Source organism: Mirounga angustirostris, unplaced genomic scaffold (genome assembly GCF_029215605.1).
Source record: "Mirounga angustirostris isolate CCGP_5_RB_7025 unplaced genomic scaffold, mMirAng1.0.hap1 SCAF_15, whole genome shotgun sequence".
Classification (NCBI taxonomy): domain Eukaryota; kingdom Metazoa; phylum Chordata; class Mammalia; order Carnivora; family Phocidae; genus Mirounga; species Mirounga angustirostris.
The window spans coordinates 7923215-7950453 of record NW_026991723.1 but is presented as its reverse complement, the minus strand read 5'-3'; the positions used below and the strand labels follow the sequence as shown (position 1 = coordinate 7950453).

Genomic DNA, 27239 nt, shown 5'->3' with positions numbered 1-27239 from the left:
TATTGGTATTTTGATTGGGTTCACATTGAAATATTAAAGTTAATTTAAGAAGATTCAAAATGTTTGACACTGAAACTTCTTTTTCAATTATGCAAACTTTTTTTTGTGTCCCTTAAGAACTTTAAAGTTTTATTTAGTAGCTGGGTCTTGCACATATATTGTTAGTTTAACACATGGTGTATTTTAAATTTATAATAAATGAAATATTTACTTCCATAATATTTTCTCTTTTTTTTTAAAGATTTTTTTTTTTTTTTAATTTGAGAGACAGAGAATGAGAGACAGAGAGCATGAGAGGGGCGAGGGTCAGAGGGAGAAGGAGGCTCCCCGCCGAGCAGGGAGCCCGATGCGGGACTCGATCCCGGGACTCCAGGATCATGACCTGAGCCGAAGGCAGTCGCTTAACCAACTGAGCCACCCAGGCGCCCATGCTTCCATAATATTTTCTAACTACTGTTGTTTGTATCTAGAAAAGCTACTGATTTCACTGAATATTAATTTTACTGAATTCTTATTATTTGTTACAGTTTTTCATTTGATGCTCATGGTTCTCATCAGGTATATAATTACATCGTCTGCAATGCTGACCTCTTTTTTTTTAAAGATTTTATTTATTTATTTGACAGAGAAATAGAGAGCACAAGTAGGCAGAGTGGCAGGCAGAGGGAGAGGGAGAGGCAGGCTCTCTGCTGAGCAGGGAGCCGGACGTGGGGCTCGATCCCAGGACCCCAGGATCATGACCTGAGCCAAAGGCAGCCGCTTAACCAACTGAGCTACCCAGGTGCCCCAATGCTGACCTCTTTATCTCCTTTCTATTTTCATATTTTCTTTTTTGTATCTAACTACATCTTTCTTGTAATTTTGAAAGCATGATTAAAAACCTCACATCTTCCTTTCCTATAAGGCAGATGGGAAAGGTACTAAAACTTACAAGTAGTAAATTTAAAATAAATGTGTAAAATTATTTCTAACATTCTACAGTTAGATTACAAAAGTCCTAGCCAGTAAAATTTATGGGTACCAATAGTTTTAATCAAACACAATAGCTAGGTTTTAAAAGAAACCAGATAATTATGTGGCCAATAAACACAACTGTAGTTATGCATGCTGAGGAGGTCGGTAATCAAATCACATGCTTTTGGAGGATGAACTGATAAACATGGGAACATGGAGAAATTTTCTCTCATTTGAAAACTGGTAATTGGTCATAGGCACTGTGCTGTATTTTCCCTCATTAAACGAAAAGACATAGGCCAGTGGAACAGTCAGTATTAAAATTTTATGGGCCTAACTACCCTATGATGCAGTAATCACAATACTGGGTATTTACCCCAAATATACAGAAAAAAAAAAATACTAATTCAAAGGGATACATGCACCCCTGTTTATTGCAGCATTATTTGCAATAGCCAAGATAATGGCTTGTAGTGTCCTTTGATAGATGAATGGATTAAAAAGATATATATATAAGATTGGAATATTAGCCACAAAAAAGAATGAAATCTTGCCATTTGCAACAACATGGATGGAGCTAGAGAGTATAATACTAAGCAAAATAAGTCAGAAAGACGCATACGATATGATTCCACTCATATGCGGAATTTAAGAAACAAAACAAACAAGCAAAGAGGAAAAAAAGAAACAGAGAAACAAACCAAGAAACAGACTCTTAACTATAGAGAGCAAACTGACAGTTACCAGAGGGGAGGTGGGTGGGGGGATGGGGGGAAATAGGTGATGGGGATGAAGGAGGGCACTTGCTGTGATGAGCACCCGGTGAGGTATGAACTTGGTGAATCACAATATTGTACCCCTGAAACTAATACAACACTGCAGGTTAACTCTACCGGAATTAAAATTGTATGGGTCTAATAATGACTCATATGTAACTCACGGACTACGGTGTATTTTAATTTGTCACCAATCCATTTATTTCATATCTTATCTGGATTACCTGGTCTCCAGGAGTGAAACATGAGTGATTTTTTCCTCCTTCAAAATCTAGAGTAGTTTCAAACTAGTAAATTAATTGGAAATGTGATGTATAAATACAAGGATCAAGCAAAAGTTATACAAGAGGTCACCCGGAACATAGCTTATTTCCATATTCATTAAGTAGCATTTACAAACATGAAACCTTCCTAATCTAGATTTCACAGGAAATAGAATCTAGCCCTTTCTGGCATGTTTACAACACCCCTGTACAGTTCTGAAATCCTGTTTCACTAGGAGATGGCTAAAAATTAAAATAACTCATACTTGGCTTTAGAAACTCAGGGGAACCCATCAGCTATGCTCAGGAGAAGCCGAAGGCCCCTGTCATTCTGTTTGTCTTAACCTTCTAGTTTATCAGGATTTCTAGGAGTCGAATGTCTTACAGCCTTAACCATAAAATTACTGCCTCTAGATATCAGCTTCAAGGCTGCCGCAGAGTGGAACTGAGTGATGGCTGAATGGAACATAGATGAACCGATGGAGACCACCAGTCGCTCAAAGTCCCATTTTATTAAGTGCTTGGAAAATGAGGTCCCAGAACCTTCAGTCAGTTTAGGATTTAGTACAGGAAGCAGAAGATTCAGGGTACTCTCTGAGGAGATTCATGTGAGGGCTCAAGTTGGCCTAGAGAAAACAGGGCACAGGAAAACAGAACATGCTAAGATTGTAACGGACATACATACTTCTGCCAAAATAAGTGGTGAAGTGTTTTGTTTTGTGTTTTTATCACTGAGACTAACTGGAAGACTACGAAAGTTATTTAAAAGAGAAATGATTATTTTTGTAATATGTGAAATATATAAAATAATTGATTTATGCACACTTAAATTAAAAGGTTTTCTTCCAAGCATATCTTTATATATGATAATTAAACAGAAATTTTCATCTCATGTGACTATTTTGCTTCTCTACCTCTATATAGCCATAACCCAGAATCCAACATTATTTTAACTTTTTTTTTTTTTTTTCCTCTGGTAAGAGAGACGGGTAGGTTGGCTCCTTCTGCAACAGTCATTTCCCATAAATATAAGGAAACCCTTCCAGGACTGATGTGAAAAAGAATTTCTGAGACACACCGTTAGGTGAAAAAAAAAAAAACAAAAAAAACCGAGATGCAGTATTGTTTAGTTACTATTTGTATTTTTAAAAATGTAATGAGCAGTAGACAGAGAGAGAGACATTCTGCTTGTATATTCACAGAATATCTCTAGCATGATACTCGAAGAACTTGACACACTGGTTGTCTCTAAGGAAAAGCATGAAGAACAGGGTCAGGAGGACACTGCATCATGCATACTCCTAGATCTTTTCACTTGTGCTACTTAAGAATGTGTAACTAATGTGTATACACAAATTAATAAAAACAGAATAAATAGCCACTGGTACCATTCCAGCAAAGGAATAAGAAGGGCAAAAGCATTTTCTGGAGGCACTAAACACATTCATTCATCTATTTTTTTTTTTCTTAAGTAATCTCTACACCCAACATGGGGCTTGAACTTATAACCCCGAGATCAAGAGTATATGCTCTACCGACTGAGACAGCCAGGCTCCCCAACCATTCCTCTTTTCAGAAAAAAGAAATTCCCTTACACTGAATCCATAAACATGTAAACCCAAGAATAAAGAAATAAAAGCATCTCTAAGTCTTAAACAAATCTTAACTTTCTATAATTACATAAGCTAGGCCAGACTTCGACTGATATAGCAGCAGATGGACATTCAAATTTCCTTCCAGGTAACTGAAAGAAATTATGGTGTTTTACATTAATCAAAAGAGGGAGAGAGATGAACAATATTTCAACACATTTCCCTTGTGCCTCTTGGTGGGATCTACTTTTAGTGAGAGCCATTTAAAATATATAATTACTAAATGTATATATAGAAAGGTATAAAAATTAGCTTTCATATCACAGTCTAAAAAATGATTAATGTAATCTTATTTGGTTAACAAGAAGAAAAAAGAACTCCATAAATAACCATCTAATTATAAGAACACAAATGTTATTTTATGGAGAAGTGAGTAAATAAAGCTTCTTAAATTGCTAATTATTATAAAGTCTGGTATAAAATAAACTATGTTGTGATGAGCACAAAAACATCACTAACTACAATCACAAGGTTTTGATCCTCAAATGCAAATTGGGTTCAGGTTCCAAAATTCTAAAATTCTACAAATGATGTGGTTCTACAGAACAATAATGAAGAAAAACAAGAGATTTTTTTAAAGATTTTCTTATTCATTTATTTGAGAGAGATGGGGGTGGGCATAGGGAGAAGCAGACTCCCCGCTGAGCAGGGAGCCTGACACAGGGCTCAATCCCAGGACCCTGAGATCATGACCTGAGCCGAAGGCAAGACGCTTAACTGACTGAGCCACCCAGGTGCCCCAGAAAAGTAAGAGTTTTAAATGAATGAAGATACACAAGGAAATATCATGGTGATGCAGTTAGGAGAAAGATCAAAGTATGATGAGCTCAGAGTTGTGACTGGAGCATTTAACTCCTCCACCTTAATATCCATGTGCCACTGAAATATTAACAATAAATAGATTCCTAGCATTATTAATTTAATAAAACATAAAACATTTATTCAAGTAGTAACTTAGCTGAACTCACGTCCAGTGATGTTCCATTAAAAATATTAATCTTTTTGAAACTTATTTAATACTATCAGCAGGAAATGCGTATTAATGTGTGTATACATATTTATATAAATAAAAACGTGTGTGTGTGTATAATTATACACATGGACTCCACTGGCCAAATTAAAAAGTACAGTAAATAAAAGGAGAAATAGTATTTTGACCAAATCTGAATATCAGTAGTTTATACCAGAATATATATTCATAAAATAAAATTATAATGTTACCATCATAATCTTTCAGAAAATTCTGATATTTCTATATAACTTGAAATCTGAAAACTTTTACCATGCAAGGATCAAATACTAAAACAAGTTATGTAAATGTTTTGTCATTTAAAGTTATAAAACTAAAGGAAATCATATGCTCAACTGCAAATCCTCCATTAATCACTCAGAGATCCTTCTAGTATAAGAAAGATGGTCGTATACTGAATATTAGACTAGGTAAGAAAATATTTCAAGCGCTATTTATTTTTCTTAGTAATGGCTTCAATCTGAAATTATCTTTTTGTTTCTACTGGCATATCTTGGCAACTGGGTTTGCACACTGGGATAAACTTTTCTTTGAGCCAGAAGTTATTCCTACTAAATTTAGATAGAAGTATTCCTGTATTCCGGAAACCTTGCTACCCACGAACTAAGTACCCAAGAACTCAAAACTTAACTAGCTTCACATCAACTGAATTAATTGACTGTACATTCCACTTATTACAGCCTCGTAAGCAATAGCCCAACTGACTATTTTCCAGGCAGGAATTCTGGCCACAGTATAGCCTACCGCTACCCGTCAGTCGTGTTAGGCATGCTATAGCTATAGGCTGAACCCTAAAGAACAGCCAGAGAAATGAACTTCAGTGGCACAGCCTGGCTCAATGTTTGAAAGAAACAGCTTAAGTCTTGACCAACAAGTTGCTCAAGATTATGCTCATACGATTGTACAGAGAATGAAAAAGATACATGAAAATAAGCAAATTCCCTTTAATGATATGGTACCCACCAAAAAAAATCTTGAGTTCTAAGAGTCTAAACAACCAGAAGCTACAAATTTTCTAACATTTGGCAAAAGGAGAATGGTAGAAAATTGTAAATAGGTTGCATGGCACTTAAACTTTGTTAACTTTACTAGAATAACAGATGTGAAATTGTACCAATCACCACTTCATTGTGAATGAAGGAGATGAAGCTCTTTTGCACTATTGAGAGGGGGATCTAAATCAAATATAAATTTTGATAATAATGGAGGATAATATAATAAACACAAGCAGATGTATATTTAGATTATATATATCATAGGACACTATCATTTGTGCTTTGACCTCATGATTTTTCCATGCAAAGTTATCTTTTTATTTAACTTTTTTACTCCTTTTGCTAACAAGGAAATTTTCTTGTAAAAAAAGAAAACAAGCTACCAACCTTAACAAGACAACCTTAAGTATTAATGCTTTTTTAAAAAGTGTAAATTAATATATACAGTTGATACTATGAATTGATTGTTTTTAATAGGTTTCCACTATTACCACTTATTATAACTCAGTTATTTTAAGTGTTATACTAAAAATCACACATCAAATCTGTGTAATGGATAACTTAAAGAGTAATGCCACTTTTCATACTCTACATAGAAAACAAAACAAAACAAAAAAACAAACTATAAAACTTACTCTGTTATATTTGCACCCATATTGCCATGACCCCAAATAATCAATTTTATTAACTCAGTAATAACACTAATAAATTTAGTAAACCCATATCCAGTGGATGAGGATGTTAAGCAGACAGCCCGCAGTCTGTGAAGACAGCAACGTCTGGAGAAAGGGTTGGCAATGGGCAGATGGTATGCCACTAAAAGATTAGTGGGAAAGAACTCTTTCTCCCCATTTTTCAGTTTTCCTAAGGCCCTGATAAGCAGCAAGTGTTCCCCTTTTCACTGAAAATGACTTTCTGAGTGGCCTTTATGAGGAGCACTATAAAGTACCGGCACCTGGTCTACCTCTTTTCCTTTTACGGTAAAGATATAGTTATTTTTACATCTAGAACATTTTACAATTCCTTTGTAAATATTATGATTTTGAAGTCGGGAGGAAATTAAGATATCATTTAGTTTAACTAAGCCCTTATTTTACTGCCAGGGGAAATGAGGTTCAGAGAAGCTATGATTTCGTTTCTAATCTACATAAATATACCAGCGTGACTAAGAAGTTTAGAAATGTCATATTTAGTGTTATTAAAAGCAAGAGACAAACACACATAAGAAATGCTTCAAAAACACAAAGAAAAAAAGTACAAAAAAGAGCTCTCCCTCAGAATGGCTAGTCTTCGGTTCTGATGTTAGTAGGAAACAGTAAATTAAATATAATGAGCTTTCAGAAATGGATCGGGGAAAAGGTACTAAGTGATGAAAGTCTGAACACATATAATGATTACAAACATAAAAATTATATACAAAATACTTACCAAGTACATATTATATCTTGAGGAAAATCCATAAAATGATAAATACAAAGCCTCTCATAATTATTTCCTACCCAATTTGTTTCTACCTCTATTTCATTATAAGAACAAAATATACAGCAAGATTATGAAATGCACTTAATTCAAATCCCCAGCCCCCTTTTACATGAAGCACCTACATCACCAATTCCATTGCTACTTTAGCTGGGGGGTTTCTAAGTGATTATTCTCCTTATACTTAGCTGAGGTGAGACTGGAAAGCTCAGGACACAGAGTTTGATGATATCAAATTCTACACAGCTCGTTATTACTGTTTCTAGGAAAGCATTCTAATACATTAAAATCTGTGTCAAAATAGCTATTTGTATTTAAAAACTTGGAAATTCAAATACATAGGCATGTTCCTCCGATACTTACTCATGCCTATCATCAGGGACAACATACATGTTTTTTTCATTGGAATCACCTAGATCAGTCCTTCCCAAAGTGTCTCTGTGGTTGAACAGAGGGACTTCATAATATGGCACATGGGTAAACACTTCCAACCTTACTATTTAAGTATGGGTTTTTATATACTTTAGAAAAAATTACGCATGGTTTTCTATTTTAGAAGTGAATCAATTTCAAAAAAATACATTCAGTAAATAATAGTACAGCTGACTTAAGTGAATATGGCCAAACTAAATGTCTAAGGTTTGGGAAATGCTGCCCATATGGTAACTTCTCTGGTGATGAGTTAATGTAAAGACTATTGTTGAAAGATGTGAAAATTTAAACTCAACTGTATTTTACTCTTCATAAGCCAGGGTAAATCAGCATAAGATAAAAGTAAGTTCTTTCAGTAGAAATTCACAGTATTTTACTGAATATCACTGAAGGAAGCCTATGAAAATCAGCATTAATGAGTAAGACTCACCTCTCTTCCCATTATTCATAAAAACTTCCCAACTCACATAACTGTGGGGGACATATCAGTATCATTCTGCATAGTTCCACATGGACCACATTCTGGATAATACCAAAGTACTAAAACTGCTCAATACATTTGTGCCCAGCCCAGTCTGTGTTGTTTTTTTCCCTCGAGAGAGGAAAATGTACCATAGAGGCTACCAAGAAGCTAAATTAAACAAATAAAAACTCAAATACTTACTGTCGCTGGAGAGGCCCGAGTGGTATGTGTCACTGAGTGACCGGAGTTCTCCATTGAATTGCCGATGAGATAGGTTCCTCCAGAGCTGCTGATGAGTTGTCCTCCCGTGACGCCCATCTGAATCCCACCAGTGCCCACCATGCTGTGGGATGAAACCACGGTAGTCACCTGCGCAGAACTCCCTTGAGTATCAAAGTAATTCCCTCCAGTGTTTTGGCTGTACATCTGCGTTTCCGTGTAAGGATAAGTTGTTGTCCGGCTTTAGAAGAAGAAGGAAAAAGGAAGCAATTTAGTAGCTTATTTATATCATCCTAATTTTTTTCTAGCGTGAATATATGTTTAAAATGTTAGCCTAGCCTTTGGAACAAGGAGAGTTTTGCATTTTTGTATGAAACTTCACTCCGGAAATGAAGGGTACATTCCTTTAGTAAGTACCTCAACACTCCTCTGTACTTGAGAACTTTTGCCCTTGACTAGTGCCTACCTCCAGCACATAAATAAGCTCAGGTCTCATCCCGCCAAGAAATCTTGCTGAGCGACTTCTCCAATTCAGTATAATGCTTCCTGCAGAACCCAGTTTTAGAAAAAGGGGCTGACAAGTCAACTCCCCATGCTACTTCCCATTCCTGGGTGACTTCAATAAACCTCCATGACCAAGGGAGTGTGCATGGATCTCTTTCTTGCCACCATAAGGACCTTGAGCAAACAGTTCACTCTCGTTGGACCCTCAATCCCTATCTCTACCTCTTTCTCTTCCTTCACACTCAGGTTCCTCCCTGAGGAGATGACTAGGCCACCCTTCAAGTCCTTATCTTTCAACTTAGCAACAAATGCAGTGAAGGTTCTGCCCTTAGCTTTTCACTGCAGTTGCTTCTAATAAGGTTGCTTGTGACCAAATCTAAATACCAAGCTAAAAGGCTGCTGTCAGTCCTTATCTTTTTTGACCTATCTGCAGCACGACATTGTTGACCACCTCATGTTGCCCTTTCCTTCCTTCTCCTGTTCTGATTAAGCAGCTTATTTGCTTGATTTATTTTTCATTTCCAATGGACTATCCCTTACATTTTAACCTGACTTTGGTTTTCACTTCTTATTCTGAAATAATTATAAGCTCACAAGTTGCAAAAATAGTACAGAGAGGTATAAAATACTTTCATTTAAAACAAATTCAAATACCCAATGGAAATTCCCAGTTCTAACATCATTCTCTTCAACCCCACATCCCACAGCCAGTCACTACTGACAATTTGGTGTGTATGTTCTCAGACATTTTCTATCGTATATAGAGAGTCTCTCGGTCCTAACTTCTCTTGCTCCTTAGTTTCTATGGCATTTCTTGTCCATTCTTTGCTTTTTTTTTTTTTTCACCACTACCTAAAAGGACCTTTTGGAGGCTCTAGTTTTCTGGTACTTTAAATACTAGTATTTTCTGAGGTCTCCATTTTTAGCTCTCATTTTCTCATTTTTATTGAGACCACTTATTTTTACCATAGGCATGCTCATACATGAGTTAATCTCTCTCTCTACTTTGTGGTTATACTTGAAGAATTAAAACCTGGGTTTCTAACAGCCCCCTGGTTATCTCCACTAGGAAACCCCATAATAAATGGGAAGTCCCCATATGTAAAATTTAACTTATGGCTAAAAAGAAATTCCCTTTCTCTCTTGCTCCTTTTCCTATGCTCCCCCTCTTGGCGGAAGACAGCACAACTATCCTCAGCTCACTCTTTCCTCATCTAGACTGACATCAGTCACTAAGTCTTACTAGTTTTACCTTCTAAATAATTCTCCAATCCTCCTTTCCATTCTCATACTCACTTCCTTCTCTCACAAGATTCTCTACTATAATTGCCCCCTAATTGGTTTTCCTTCCTCTAATTTGGTTCCTTTGCAGCCAGGGGAACTTCCCCAAAATTCAAATATGAAACACAAACTTTTCTTAAAAACTTCTCCATGATTCTCCATGGCCTGCAGAAGAAATTCAAAACCATTGGCCTGCCTTACAAGATGCAGCAGGGCTGGTGCCTACGTGATCTCTGGACAGGTGACTAGCTATGTCCTCAAATGCTTTCCTCACTTACACCACACTGACCTTTTCACTGGTTCCTCCCAGAGTTATTTTTTTTACACCTTACCCTCTGTGGCCAATCCCCGTAGGGCTGTTATATTTTGTTCTCTGTACTTTCCCAACACCCTGTGCATCCCTGAAACAGCTCTCAATACACTTATTAATTTCCTCGTGTCTTCATACTCCTGTGAAACTACGTTCTATTCCCATCTGTACCCTCAACATTTAAACAGTTGCTGGTATGCAACAGGCACACTAGTCAAGAAATAAAAATATGATTCTATTTAAAAGTATATTTGACATAATAGCCCCTTTCATAAATTTCTAAAACATAAATCCTTTTTTGTTTTGTTAAAATGTGAGAATTTATGTGAGAATTCTAAGATGTTTTGGTATCACTTAAAGCAGATCATTCAAACCCATTACAAATTATACTTGTAATATAATCTATAGTGTAAATTTTAGTAAAATAATAAAGGTGCTCCGAAAGTATTCTCCACTGGGTAAAGTTACCACTTTCCCCAGATCCAGGTATAAATTTTAGTTTGGAGTGATGAGTGAAATAACCCCATAGAGAACATTTTTTTTTTTTTTTACAGATAGAAAAAGGCCATTTAAAATACACACACATCATCATTGCTCTATTTCCCAGCTGGGGAAGTCCATTTATATATTTCTTTCATTACATATTTATATAAGAAAAACCAGCCATGTTGCTTTCAAATTTAGGTAAAAAGAGAAATGTGCTCATTTTAATTTATGCCCACTAAATATGATAGTGACCCTATTTCACTGTGCTTAAATAACACAATCTGATGATGATATTTAAGTAAAGCTAAGTAAAGTGTAGAAATACATATATGACAATAAATACTTCCACAAAGCTGGGCATGGTGCTGGCTTTCCTTTTCACAGTCTGAACAAAATGATTAAGCATGCTCTCAACACGAAGCTGATTTCACAAGTGAAACATATAATAGTTAATGATCGCTAATATTTACTGACCATTTCCTATGCAACAGGCACTATTTAATGTGCTTTTCAGGTATTGACTCGTTTAATCTTCATTACAACTCTATGAGATAGGTACTATTATAATTTCTCTTTCACAGACAAGGTGAGTAATTGTTTAGAAAAGGTTAGAGAGATTACATAGCTTTGTCCAAAGCAAACAGCTAGTAAAAAAAAAAAAAGTAGATTTGGGGGGCACCTGGGTGGCTCAGTCAGTTAAGTGGTTAAATGTCTGCCTTTGGCTCGGGTTGGCCTCCCTGCTCAGCAGGGAATCTGCTTCTCCCTCTCCCTCTGCCCTTCCCCCTGCTTGTGGTCTCTTGCTCTCTCTCTCTTTCCCTCCCTCCCTCTCTTTGAAATAAATAAAATCTTAAAAAAAAATAGATTTGGGAGTCTGCACTTAGCCCATGTTCTCAATCGTTTCATCACATAAAAAGAACTTTTTGTGTATGTCATTATTTGTGAACGACTGTGGGAAACACCTCTACAGGTGTTACAGGGAAGGCACGAGCCTCCTGTTGCTATCTGGGATTTGCTTACACCTGCGCTCACTGTTCACTAGAACCACACTCCCCTTCTCTTACTCAGCATAGAAACTGGGAGATGTCCTCGCAATGGTAAACGAGGAGAGATGGAGAAGGCGGGATTATTTCAGAGGATACTTACTCACCACACACTTGGCTTTTAGAGGTTCTATGATCATGGAAGTCACTACTCTACCATAAGAGAAACATTCCAAGGGATTTAAATCGCTCCATCTGTTGGGCATGCCTCCGGAATTCTCGGTGAACAATGGTAATACCAACCAATGCATCACAGATACATAAAATCTCTATAGCCCTCAAGTCAGTATGAAAACATGGCAACCCACTTTTATTTTCATACTTCCTTCTGGTAGGTAGAGATCATTTGTGAGCTATAAAGTGAGAAAAGAACAGGAGAAGGGGAAAGTCACTGAAGAGTGTGCCTGACTCACAAACTATCCTCATTACTCAATCATGACCCATGGGACAGGGGAGAAGACTGGGCTACTGCACAGACACATATTGGGGTAAAGACTGACAATTTTGGGAGGGGAGGACAAAATTTATTAGGAAGTGAAGTGTCGAGAAGGGTTTTTGAATTTGTCTTCTGACAAATGTACCCTTGCAGTGGGAATGGCGGAGACTTTTAAATGGGGTAAGAGAGGCAGACCACAATATCCTTAGTCCCTGTCCTTTAAAGGTTAAGATGGTAAGCATTAACCCATTGTTGGAGTCCTGTCTCCAGAGGCAGAGCCAAAGTCATGCACAGATAACTCTGAAAGGTCTCTGCCGTGTGTAAATGATTTAAGCTCCTGGATAAATACTGAAAATTTTACGTTAAAAAAAAAAAAAGAAGCACCAACAGCACAAAGTTCTTTCTTAGGTACTGGAAGTAATGACTCTTTAATTCTGATACCTCAGATCAGCCTGTTTTTCATATTGTGTAATAAATACATATGAGTTATTGCTTGAACACTATTTTCCCCCCAATTTCCAAAACATATGTTCCAGAAAATTACTCAATATTTGGCATATCAGACTGAAAGCAGCTTACTATTTCTGGACTGTACATTCCTGAAACAGCTAAATTCCCAAGCAGTTCTGTGCACATTTGAAAAGTGCTACTGTGTTCCTTTCGCTTGTTCTTTATTGATTGCCACAGACTGTTATGAAAATAATGTGTCATATTATTTCTATAGCAGAAGAGAAGACTTTCCATTGTTCCACATATGTATCCAGTAATGAATGTAAATACGTAGATATGTGCATATACTTGCTGACAAAAGCTTCTTCATAGCTGACTCTTTTATAAGGTTCTATGTAAATGTCAGGACTGATCCATTGAATTCAGTAAATTAGTGCTGTTTGCATCCCATCATGCCTCAGCATATACCTTGGCTAAGCATGACCCTGAATATTCCCTGCTTGCTTATTCACTAGGATGATTATGTCAATTTACCTTAGCTATAACCAATTTTCTGTTTTCTTTAGCTTCGAGTGTCTTATCCACAACTCCAAATACTAATATCTCCAAACTATGTGTTTTGTATTTTACCCAGGTTTTGAATAGCTCCCACCAATAAGCTAGTCAACTAGAAGATTAAGCAATGGCATGAAAATGGTAAATTAAGGAAATAGAGTATCTTGCAAGTTTTATACCATAAAATGTATTATGAAGATAGAATAGAATAAGCAGATCATTGCAATACCTTACACAGGGAGAATGTTTTATTCTTTGCAGGCTACTCTGTACACATTCTTTTAACAAATATTTACTGAGCATCTACTCTGGTACCTAGAATAAAAGGAACAAAAGAGACATGACATCTACGGTCATAAGGACTAGATGAGGAGTAGGTGGTCAAAAATAAGAAATTCAGGGGCTCCTGGGTGGCTCAGTCGTTAAGCGTCTGCCTTCGGCTCAGGTCGCGATCCCAGGGTCCTGGGATCGAGCCCCGCATCGGGCTCCCTGCTCAGCGGAGAGTCTGCTTCTCCCGCTGTCTCTGACCCTCCTCCTTGCTTGTTCATTCTCTGTCTCTCTCTCTCAAAAATAAATAAATAAATAAATAAATAAATAAATAAATAAATAAATAAATATAAAATAAATAAGAAATGCAATATGATAATTAGAAATTTTCTTAAGTCTATGGAAGAAAAATCAAATATGAAAGCATAATAAGTGGAAGGGGGGTTATTAGAGGAGTCAAGTAATGTTACCCCAAAGGGGAGATATTTAGCTTAAAACTAAAAGATGAAAAGGAGTCAGCCCTATGGAAAGCAGAAAGAAAAACATATCAGGAAGAGAGCACTGTGTGTGAAAAGCTACAACACAAGAAAGGTTCTGATATTTAGGAAGAAATCACAAGTCTAGAATGGCTGGATATAATGAATGAGGATATTAGAAAGAAATGGGGTTGAAAAAGTAGGTAAAAATTAAACATCCAAACTATGTAAATATTTTTTTTTAAACTGTGGGTCACATTCACAATTTTAATAGGTCACAACAACTATTAAAAAAAGAGACTAGCCAACATTCAAGCATATTACACCTTGTAAGGATAAGCATTCTTTTGAGAAACATTTATTTCTATCGTTTAAATACATGATGTGTGTGTGTGTGTGCTCGCATGGGTGTGCATATGCTATGGGTGTATGTGTGTATTTGCCTGAGTATAAAATGTGCATCTAACCTTGTCACTGTGGATGGTAGTTCAGAAAGTTTGAAAGACACTGTTTGAACTATGGCAAGAACTTTGAATTTTGTTTTAAGCTGGGGTAGGAGCAAGGAGGCGCAAGGAGCAAGGAGAAATAACCAGAACAAAATCCTGAGGCCAGAGAGGGAACTGGAAACCATGAGAAAGGGAGGGCCCAATGCTGCAGACGGGTCATGTGCGAAGATTCTGGAACATGTCCATGAGATAGGATAGGAGGTGATCTTACTGAAAAGTGTTTCAGTGTCCTGATAGCAATATTCATTTTATCGAACCAGATCGAAGAGATAGGTAAATAGGTGTAGCCAGAATGTCTTTTTAAATATTTTCCAAAATCTGAGAGCACAAGAGGGAACCTGGAGAATTTGGGAAGTAGGGGGCGTTATTTTTAAAGATGGGGGATATACTGTCTCATTTATTGGCATTAGGGGAATCAGGTTGGGAAGTGTTACCCCGCTTATGCAGCCACGATCAGAATCTAGTGGTAACACAGGTGCATGATTTGAGATCATGATTTGTGGTGTCCTCACTGGACTTCTTCTGTGATGTGGTTTTGTCTACAGTCTGGCCGCTGCCTAACATCACTCATGCCCACCTTTGTTCAGCTGCATTCTCCAGACTCCCTTGAAATTCTCTGAGTCACAAATACCTTTAGATACATCCTGTGTTCTGCTTACATAAGCCAGAGTTGGTTTCTATTGCTTGAAATCAAGAACCTTCCCTTAAACAGTTTTTCACTATGAAGTTTTTTTTGTTTTTTGGTTTTTTTTTTTAATTTTTTTATTCTTATGTTAATCCCATACATTACATCATTAGTTTTAGATGAAGTGTTCCATGATTCATTGTTTGTGCATAACACCCAGCGCTCCATGCAGAATGTGCCCTCCTCAATACCCACCACCAGGCTAACCCATCCTCCCACCCCCCTCCCCTCCAGAACCCTGTTTGTTTTTCAGAGTCCATCGTCTCTCATGGTTTGTCTACCCCTCCGATTTCCCCCGCTTCATTCTTCCCCTCCTGCTACCTTCTTCTTCTTCTTTTTTTTTCTCACTATGAAGTTTTTATGTGCATCACAAAAGCCCTGCATAGAAGTAGCTACATTATTTGGAATCTTCATGGGGATATGTCCATTTTGTGAAAGACATCAAAGGGAAAATAGTAATTCAGAAGGGAATTCAAGGGACATGACATTTAACCTATTATTACCTAAGAATAAAAAACAATAGACTGAATATAAAGAAAGAAATACTACTCAATATCACGAATAAAACCCTTGGCTTGATTTAAATTCAGAAGACAGACTTATTTCTACTCGTTTCAACTGCTATAACAATAAGTAAAAACTACAAGCATCTACTGAATTGTTGCCAAAACAACTAGGGAGGAAATGCAAGAATGAATGGTAAAAGTCAGTAAGAATTCTTGCAACAACTAATTGGGATTTCTGACTCATATGTAGTATTTTCATTACTATATATGTTGATAATGCCCAAAGTAATGGAACTGTAACTTTTTATCATCTTATTATCATTACATCAACATAACTGGACATTTATACTTTGTATTTAAATTCTTTATTTCTAATAAAGAAATGTGGTTCTCACACTTCAGCATTCATAAGAATCACTGGGAGGGCTTGTTGAAACACCAATGGCCGGACCCCATGCCCCAAATTTCTGAACCAGGTTGGTGCTTCTAAAAAGTTCTCAGATGGATGTCAGTGCTGCTGGTCTGCGAAACTTTGAGAAACACCGTACTGGAAGATACTAAAAATGTGCAACCAGAGTTCACAGGTATGAAGGAAAAAAGTACAATCTCACAACTATTAGTTCTTTTAGTCTGAGTGTTTTAAAAAGTCTAAAGTCTGCTATTATAAAGGAGTTTTACACTCTGTTGCAGCTATCCCTGAGAGCATTACCAAAATGTTCATTGCTAGAATGGTTTTTAAGTACACCAGTAAGCTACCCATAATAGGTACACAGACAGGCCATTTGTCCTGATAACGTAAGTCAGGGAAGTTCATACGGACTTAAATCAACATTGGCAGAAATGGAGCATATAAGATTTTGATCCACAGTCCCTGGTTTAAATTTATAAATAAGAAAAACTGAGCTAGATCGAATGGTAGTTCTATTTTTAATTTTTTTGAGGAAATTTCATACTGTTTTCCGTAACGGCTGTACCAATTTATGTTCTCACCAATAGCACACAAGGGTTCCTTTTTCTCCATATCCTCATCAACACATGTTATTTCTTGTCTTTTTGATAACTGCATTTCCCTGATGATTAGTGATGCTGAGAATTTTTTCATGTACCTGTGGGCCATTTGTATGTATCTAAAAAAAATGTCTATTCAGGTCCTTAGCCCTTTCTTTAATTGGATTATTTGCTTTTTTTGCAAATAAAAAGTTGTGTCAGTCCCTTAAATATTTTAGATATCAACCCCTTTCAGATACATGGCATACAAATATTTTCTCCCATTTGGTAGGTAGCCTTTTCATTTTGCTGATGGTTTCCTTCGCCTTTTCGTTTGATGAGTTCACTTGTTTATTTTTGCCTCTGTTGTCTGTGCTTTTGGTGTCCTATCTAAAACATCATTTCCAAGACTGATGTCAAGGAGCACATGCCCTATGTTTTCTTTTAGGAGTTTTATAGTTTCGGATCTTATACTTAAATCTGTAATCTATTTCAGTTTATGAGTGCTGTAACATAGTGGTCCGATTTCATTTTTTTTTTTTTTTTGCAAGTGAAGATCTAGTTTTTCTCAATATCATTTATTGAAGAGACTGTCCTTTTCCCAATGTATATTCTTGCGCCCTTGTCAAAAATTAGTTGGCTGCATATGCTTGAGTTTATGGTTTATTTCTGGGCATTCTATTCTGTTCCACTGGCCCATGTGTCTATTTCAGAGCAACCATATAATCCAGTAATCCCAATTCTAGGTAAATATCTGAAGAAAATGAAATCAGTATCTCAAAAAGGTATCTGCATTCCCTGTTCACTGCAGCATTATTCGTAAGAGCCAAGACATGGACACAACCTAAGTGTCCCTCAATAGATGAATGGATGAAGAAAATGTGGTATACATATTTACAGTGGAATATTATTCAGCCATTACAAAAACATAGATACACTTTGAGAACATAATGTTAAGTGAAATAAGTCAGACAAAGACAAGTACTATATAATCTCCTTTCAATGTGGAATATAAAAAATTAAACTCATAAGAACAGGGAGTAGAATGGTGGTTGCCAGGGGCTGGAGCTGGGAGAAACGGGAGATAATGACCAAAGGACATCAACTTTCAGTTAAAGAGTAAGTTCCGAGGATTTAACGTACAGCACTGTAACTACAGCTAATAATACTGTCTTATAGATTTGAAAACAATAACAAAAACTGAGCAACCACATACATGCACATAAGCCCAAAATGTTTTGCAGTGGAAAAAAAAGAACCTCCCCCTACCCACCGTGAAAAAAGCTGTGTTAATACTATGTTAACAGCATCTCAATTCAGTTCCAATCATTTTCCCTTAGGTATTTAAAACAACCAACTAACATGTCAGTAAAGTTGCAGGACACAAAATTAATGCACAGAAATCAGCTGCATTTCCATACACTAATAATGAAGTAGCAGAAAGAGAATTTAACGATTCCATTTACAGTTGCACCAAAAAGAATGAAATAGTTAGGAAAAAACTTGACCAAGGAGGTGAAAGACCCATGATCTGCAAACTCTAAAACACTGATTAAAGAAATTGAAGAATGCACAAACAAATGGAAACGCATTCCATGCTCATGGATGGAAGGAATTAATATTGTTTAATGTCCATACTATCCTAAGCAATCTACAAATTCAATGCAATCTCTACCTAAATAGCAACAGTATTTTTCATAGAACTAGAACAAATAAAACTAAAATTTGTCTGGAACCACAAAAGATCCTGAAGAGCCAAAGCAATCTTGAGAAAAAAACAACAAGCTGGAGGAATCACAATCCCAGATTTCAAGCTCTATTACAAAGCTTTGGTAATCAAAACAGTATGGTACTGGCACAAAAACAGACATATAGGTCAATGGGATAGAAGAGCCCAGAAATAAATCTACATTTATATGGTCAATTAATCTATAACAAAGGAAGAGAATATACAAAGGAGAAGAGACAGTCTCTTCAAAAAATGGTGCTGGGAAAATTGGACAGCTACATGCAAGAGAATGATACTGGACCACTTCCTTACACCATACACCACAAAAATAAAATCAAAAAGGATTAAAGACCTAACTATAACACTGAAACCATAAAACTCATTTCAGAAATCATAGGTAGTAATTTCTTTGACATTGGCCTTGGCAACATTTTTCTAGATATGTCTCTCAAGCAAAGGAAACAAAAGCAAAAATAAATTATTAGGACTACATCAAAATTGCACAGCATAGGTAACTGTCAATGAAACAGTAAGTCAACTCACTTATTTGCAAATGATATATCTGATAAGGGGTTAATATCTAAAATATATAAAAAACTTATGCAACTCAACACCTAAAAGAACAAATAATCCAATTAAAAATGGAAAGAGGACCTAAGTAGACATTTTTCCAAAGAAGACATCCAGATGGCCAACACACACGAAAAGATGCTCAACATCACTCATCATCAGGAAAATGCAAATCAAAACCACAATGAGATATCACCTCACACAAGTCAGAATAGCTAGAATTTAAAAAAAAGAAGTAAGTGTGGTGAGGATGTGGGGAAAAAGGAACCCTCATGCACTGTTGGTGGGAATGTAACTTGGTGCGGCCACTATGGAAAACAGCATGGAGGTTCCTAAAAACTAGCAATATCATATGATCCAATAATTCCACTACTGGGTATTTACCCAAAGAAAATAAAAATACTAATTCGATAAGATATATGCACTCTTATGTTTACTGCAGCATTATTCACAATAGCCAAGTTATGGAAGCAACCCAAGTGTCTATCCATAGATGAATAAATAAAGAAGATGTGGTATACACACACAATGGTATATTACTCAGCCATAAAAAAAGAATGAGATCTTCCCATCTGCAACAACACGGATGGATCTAGAGGGTATTATGCTAAGTGAAGTAAGTTAGACAGAGAAAGACAAATATCACATAATTTCATTTATACATGGAATCTAAAAAACAAAACAAACAAACAAGAAGCAAAAACAGACCCATAAATATGGAGAACAAACTGATGGTAGCCAGGAGGAAGGGCGGGGGGTGGAGTAGGAGATACAGGCTTCCAATTATGAAATAAGTTAAGTCATGAGGATAAAAGGTACAGCATAGAGAATATAGTCAGTAGTATTATAATAGCATTATATGGTGACAGATGGTAGCCACTCTTGTGATGAGCATAATACAACATATGGACTTGTTGAATCATTATGTTGTATACCTGAAACTAATGGAACATTGTGCATCAACTATACTCCAATAAAAAAAAATTTAAAGAAAGAAAAAATTCACAATAAAAATAAATACAAGAGAAAATAAATAAGATAGACCAACCAAGTAGCCTGCTCTTGTCTCACATGTCATTAAATGCTATCTTTTATTTAATTCCTTCAGCAAACACAGATTGAGCACCTACTATCAATGACTGTTCTAGCTGTTAGAGAATGGGGAGCAAAAACCAGGTACCTGACTACATGAAACTCACATTCTGGTGGGGGAAAGACAAATGTTAGGTAAGTTAAAAATAGTCATGGCAATGACTGATAGTCATTAGGTATTGTGAAAGAAAAGTGGTCTCTGTTAGAGAACAGTAGGGAAAAGTACACAGAACTTCGGCCATAGAAAAATTATGTGGCCAATAATAAGAATGAGTGAGACCCAACAAGATAGGAAGAAAACAGAAGAATATAGTCAGAAAAGCCAAGGGGAGATGGTGATTCAAGCAAGGAGAGAGTAGCTGGCAGGGTGGCTGTTTGAGATTAAGAAAATTTAATCTAGAAGAATGTCTATTAGACTTTAAACAGTTGGAGGTCACCAATGACCTTGACAAGAGCAATTTCATTGTAATGTGGAGAAGAAAGCCGGCTTGACGAGTCTGAAGAATATGTGGTCAATCAGAGAGGTTTTACTATGAAGAGGAATAGAGAAACCAGGCATTTGTCAGAGATGGATACTTTCAAAAATGGACAAAAGCAGCTAACATGCATATGTGTGTTGTTGAGGCCAAACAGAGTGCTAAGGCCAGGCAAACAGGTGGTATGTCCCACACCCTAAGTCAGGCACAGTGGGGCTTCAGAGCACTCCATGGGAGGTTTGACTCCTGCTGAGGGCTGGACTAAGATTTGTCAGTGCTGTCCTTCCGAGAACTTTCTGGTCATGACGGAGTTCAGCCTTTGTGAACCAACCTCAGACTTTAGATAGTTGAGGGATTATACTCGTATCCTAAGAGACATCAGCCTCTTTGTGAGGCACAATATCATGATTCGAAATACATACCCTTTACAAATACATGCCTTCAGCAAAGATTTCTCACTCCAGCTTCCAAATACTGTTCAAGTGGAGATTTTTTATCAAGTTTTACCTTTGCAGTTAGTTTTAGAAGAGTACCTATACCAAAAGTGAATATGCTTTTTCAGACAATACTAATTACCCCACTTTCCATTCCCTACCCTCTCTGTACCTGACCTGGTTATTAAGTAATGCTTTTAACTATTAATTCCATTCCACAAATTAGGAAATCTCGATGCAAAAATGCTGTTTCTCTGAGGTTACACTGTAGTCAGTAGGAGACACGATACCTGAACAGGGGTATCAGCAGTTCATTTAAGAAAACTAGTAACATGGGGCACCTGGGTGGCTCAGTTGGTTAAGCGTCTGCCTTCAGCTCAGGTCATGATCCCAGGGTCCTGGGATCGAGCCCCTCATCGGGCTCCCTGCTCTGCGAGAAGCCTGCTTCTCCCTCTCCCACTCCCCCTGCTTGTGTTCCCTCTCTCCCTGTGTCTCTCTCTCTGTCAAATAAATAAATAAAATCTTAAAAAAAGAAAAGAAAAGAAAGCTAGTAACACAACTTGGTTCTACAGCTAAAAAAGGATATGTGGATTTCTTTCATTTCTTCCCTTTTTAATAAAAGGGGGGAAGAGGAGAGGAGGAGAAAAATTAAGTGTCTAAACTCTTCCAAGTATTATCGTAGAGAACTATTCTAGACAACAAGCTACTGGATATGAAAATATCATGGAGCAAATTACCCTTAATGTGCATCATTTCATTCTACTAGTGAAAAATAATAAAAAGCTATATAGACAGGACAGACAGATAATAGCCTTTCTCTTGGAAGCTCTTTAACTACAATATTCAATGCTGAAAAATTATTACATATGGACTTTTCCATATATTTTATGAATATCCAAAGAACATTATATATTCATGAAATAAATTTAACTATAAAAGATGACTTTTTTAAAAACATGAAAAGAGATTTATATGAATAAAAACATTCTTAAAGAATAAAAAAAATCATAAGTTCAATTATCAACCTATAGTAAGACCTATAATTATGCAATAGTCTAAAGTATAAAATTTACTAAAAATGTTTTCTTGTAACTGACCTTCCCTCCAATCCCCCAAATAACTCAGGATCAAAATACCTTTACTTGCAGGTCATTGGAAAGGACCATGCATTAAAGGTCAGAAAATATGAATTCTAGACGTTAACTAGCTGGGCAAATCATTGTACCTCTCTGGGCTTCCATTTACTCATCTGTGAGGTGTAAGGATTGAAATATATGATCTCCACAACCTTCCCAACTATGACATTCTGAGAAGCCATATTTGAAAGTCTTCCATTTTTGGAGAGAGGGGAATTTCTTTCTTTCTTTTTTTTTTAAGATTTATTAATTCATTTGACAGAGAGAACGCATGTGAGTGCACATGAATGGGGGTAAGGGCAGAGAGAGAGGGGGAGAAGCAGACTCCTGCTGAACTCGGAGTCTGACGCGGGGCTTGATCCCAGGACCCTGAGATCATTACCTGAGCCAAAATTAAGAGTCAGATGCTCAACCGACTGAGCCACCCAGGTGTCCCATGGGAATTTTTATGTTATTAAAGAAATGGACCCATCTCTAATTGCAGAGACCTCAGTGTGCTTTTCCACAGAAAAGGGCAATTCTCTCTCCAAGAGCTTCCTACATAACAGCTCCATAATTCCCAAAACCCAAATGGCAAACCAGATCCTATACCAATTTGAACGTGCTTATCAGTAGAAGCATAAATGCAGAAAACACCCTCTCAATCTCAATTACACGAATTCTATGCCCCATTTCTTCAAATAAATGGCACTTAAATGTTAATAAGAAAGTATAATCTTATCTGCAAATTCTGAATTTACTACTTCACTAACAGACAAAAAAGGAACTGGAAGAGTACCCCTTTCAACATTTCTTATTAAGCATTTAAAAAGTATATGTAAAAGGGGTGCCTGGGTGGCTCAGTCGGTTCAAGCATCTGACTCTTGATTTCAGCTCAGATCATGATCTTAGGGTCATGAGATCGAGCCTCATGTGGGGCTCCACACAGAGCATGCAGCCTGCTTAAGATTCTCTCTCTACCTCTCCCTCTGCCTGCCCACTACCCCCCATCTGCCACTCGCACGCTCTCTCTCTCTTTCTGTCTAAAAACAATAATTATAATAAAATAAACAATGCATTCCTTGCTACTAAATTTCTTTCTAAAAAAATAAAAAGTATATGAAAAGAATAATTAGTAGCTTCAGAAAACGCACTAACTGTAGGATTTTCAAGAAATGACTTTTTAAAATGTAAGTCACCTGGGTGACACAGTCAGTTAAGTGTCTGACTCTTGGTTTCGGCTCAGGTCGTGATCCCAGCATCATGGGATTGAGCCCCGCATTGGGCTCCGCGCTTAGCACTGAATCTGCTTGGGATTCTTCCTCTCCCTTTGCCCCTCCCACTCGTGCTCTCTCTCTCTCTAAAATAAATAAAGAAAATCTTTTAAAAAAATAAAGTGTGAGTCCTCTATGCATGCTTATGGATTTTGAATAAATCTGTTCAATGTCCAGATATTAATAGCGTACCACCTCCCAAAGTACACCATGTGGTAGGACTCCATATTATTCAAGGTAAAAGAATTCTGAGGTTCACTTTTTAACACACTACATTTCTTCTCTGGGGGACTTCTCAGAGCCTTTAGAAGGCTAATAGAAATTTAGAATCCTCAAAAGGATTTTGGCACAGTGTTTTCCCGCTTACATAACCACAGAATACTTTTATGAGACTAACATTCTGTGAAACATACTTTATAAAATTCTGTATCAGGGTTGATGAGAAATCTATAAGCTAAATAGGAAGGATTATGAGAAGGCCTCCACCCAGGCCAGTCTTATTGCAACAGATATGCATGCAGTCAGCACACTGGCATTTCAAAATATTGATCATCTCTGAACAGGAGACGAGCTTCAAAGAGTGGTTGATACATGACAGTCCTTTAAAATTAAAATCATTTTTCAAAAAAAAAAAAAAAAGATCTCTTAACTTGACCATGATAGAGTAGGATGTCTTTATTTCCATTTTGACTGGCATGATGGAGGACTGATTATGGGAGGCGGGGGAAGAAGGAGTCAAAAAAGGGGTAGGGAAAGGGGAAAAAAAAATCATTCTATTAAAGAAAATGGATTTTTGAACTACACCAAGAAGTATCAATTGCGTTGGGCTGTGTCTACATGGTGTGTAGTGCTTCCCAGCTGGTTTAATTACAGCATTCTACATTACCAGCGATCATAAATTCTAAGAATCTGTAGAAAAAGACAACACTATGATCCAGACTTCAAAAAAATATTCGTGGGAAAGCTACTGGAAGGAACAGCCAATTCTGTTACCTTCTTCCTTGAGCAGAAAGCTGGTCTCGAACACCGAGCACCAGAAAGCAGCCTCAGCCTGCGAGGCTACGACCCAGGCTCGCTCCCTAACTCGCACTGCCGAGCCCGGGAGGCTGCAGTAGTCGTCCGTCCTCACGATGAGAACCAAGGAAACACTCTGGTATCGTCGAATTATAATGATCACACATATTCCCAAGTGATGACACATCTCTGGGAGGGCTATCACCGCCTCTCGAGGGAGACCCTGTGCATCCTGGCCACACGTCATGGGGACACCGGGTACAGGAGCATCCGCACATTGGCACTTACTAGGCAGGCGCAGGTTGTAAGGTCAGATGCTGGGTGCTCGAAGGTTCGTGATAAAGACTGGCATGCCTGTGTTCTGGGAGTGTCATTAGCAAAAACGCCTTGACGATTGCACAGAAGTCGGAATCTCACTGAGACCCAAGTCAGGGATCAAACACTAGGAGCCATGAATTCAGCGTGGCAGAACAGAAGAAAAAGGGGGACTCTTTCCCAACGCACACGGACGTGCATCAAATAAAAAGAGGGAATACAGAAACTCTCAAGTCAACCTGAGAGACAAACATTGCACAGAGTCAAATAACAGCTTTCCAAAATCACAGAAAGATCAAAATAGCTTAAGCTGAGAAGAAAAAAAGTGTGTTATATTTGAGAATAAATATTCATAGTCCTCTAGCTACTACAATTTTGAGGATAATTCACGACAAGACGATGTTTCTTTAGTAAATATGAAAGTGCTGTTACAGGATCTTTGGTCAAAAATTGCACTGGAATGGAAATTTTAATGAAACGTTTTTAAAGATGCATCTTCTCTCCGCATGCATGTGGCCCCAGCGGCTGGAGGTGCGGATACAATCTGGGCCCACACAGACCGGATCAAAGCTAATTGGACTTTGTGGCAAATGAACTCACGACCTAGAACTCATTAGTCATGATCTAACACAAGGAGACTGTGAGCCACAGCAAATACATGTCAACGTGAGATATTTACCTGGAATCATTTCTGGACTTAAATGGGCTTTCTCATTTTAAAGCATCAACTTTGGCAATGTTGTTTTTCTAAGGTTTTGCAAATGAATGAGTTCCCTGATCTCACATTTACCTATGGTGTGGAAGACCCTAAGGGCCGTGGCGGAGGAGTTTAAAAAGGCACGAGGCAATAGGCAGAATTCAGAGTCCTAAATAGGAGCCAGAAATAAAAAAAAAATAACTACAATACTTGATTTTACAGAAATAGCTAAAGTTGACTGTTTACTCTTTATAAGATGCTACAGAAAGCACTTCTGAAAAGCTAACCACCTCCATTTCATAGATGAACAAAAGTGAAGCGGCTGCACGTCTTCGACAAAGTCATACAATAGTCATCTCTCTGCCCGACCCTGGACCAATGATGAAGGACGACGACAGACACCATCTCAACACCCATTCCAATCCCTTCGTCCCCTGCCGCTTTCTAACATACACACGAAAGCGATAGACCAGTGTTCCCAGGTTCCCTGCAGCTAACCCCTGCCTTGTGACGTGGTTATAGCCAAGAGAGAGAAGCAAAAGGGAGCTGGGGGTTTCTGGGAAAGCCTCTGTGTGCATGTGCGTGGCCCCACATACATATATGTATACACATATCTGCATGTATACACATATCCTCTTCGTCCTGTCCGGAATGTAGATATGATGGTCGCAACTGAAGCAGACATCCTACAAACCTATCAGAAAATCTTGGCCCTAATATCCCTGAGCTGCAAAACCAATGTCAGCAAGAGACTAAAAGGAAGCACAGTTCTGGATGTTTCTAGAGCTCATTTCCTATCATCTTTTAGTAGTTTAGCTCCAAGCTGGCTCAACACATCTGATTTTAATCCTGGTGGAAGGAGAGGCTGATGGAACTGAGCTTGAGAGGCATCCACTCCTCCCTTTCTAAGAAAGCCACTTTTCCCTACTACAGAGCCAACTAATGCTCACTGCCCCCGCTCCCGAGAAATATGCAGCACTCTGTGAGGCCAGACATTGTCTACTGGAGCAATTTCCATGGTGTAGCCCGTCCAGTTATGCTCCCTCTGCTATATGTCAGCTTATAAGATTTTCTCCGGTAAGGCTGACTTTATATTTGCGCCATGGAGTGCTAGTGATTTGCACAATATGCTACTTCTGGACTTCTTATGACCTGACAAAAATAAAAGCCCTAGTTTGTTCAAACTTCTGTTTGTCAGATTTTCTGGGATGCTCTGCTGATAGAATGCTGTAATACATGTAAGAGAAAATGCTACAGGAATAGACAGTAGAGTGGTAACTCAGCCCTCTGCTGCAGGGGGCTGGCTTGTTCAGGCATTGCCCAGGATGCCTTTAAACGAGAAGAACAAACCAGGTAGGAGATGGCACATGCTTGAGCAGAGGCAGAGTATACAATGCCTTTACTCCGGGGCTCTTGTGACACAGACAAGGATGAAATGACAATATAACTGAGTGATCTCTAGCAGCATCTAGAAACCCATTATATTTTCCCTGATAGTATGCAAATCCAAGTGGCAGGTGTATCTATTTTTTTGGTATAAATGCCAACCGTAGTGTGGGTTTATGGTAGAGATTCCAAAAGCTCACTCCAGGAGGCACCCCCCAGTCCTACACAACAAACAGGTAAAAAAATATTCAGAGAATGTCGAACATATGTAAAGAGTTATGGATTCACTAGAGCGACAGAAATTCATTGACCCTATATTATGTGCCAATCTCCTAACTAGCTGTAAATAAAACAACAAAATGACATTTTCTGTTCAGAGAGAATT

At 37.6% G+C, this 27239-nt stretch overlaps 1 protein-coding gene across 4 annotated transcripts in view; it reads right to left on the bottom strand.

Moving 5' to 3' along the window:
- Nucleotides 1-27239, bottom strand: part of RFX3 (regulatory factor X3) — a 302075-nt gene that overhangs the window by 95362 nt on the left and 179474 nt on the right. For all 4 annotated transcript variants that reach the window (XM_064579886.1, XM_064579885.1, XM_054509150.2 and 1 more), the window contains one exon: nucleotides 8246-8504. In XM_064579886.1, coding sequence (XP_064435956.1) covers nucleotides 8246-8504 — 259 coding nt within the window. The remainder of the gene's footprint in view (nucleotides 1-8245; nucleotides 8505-27239) is intronic.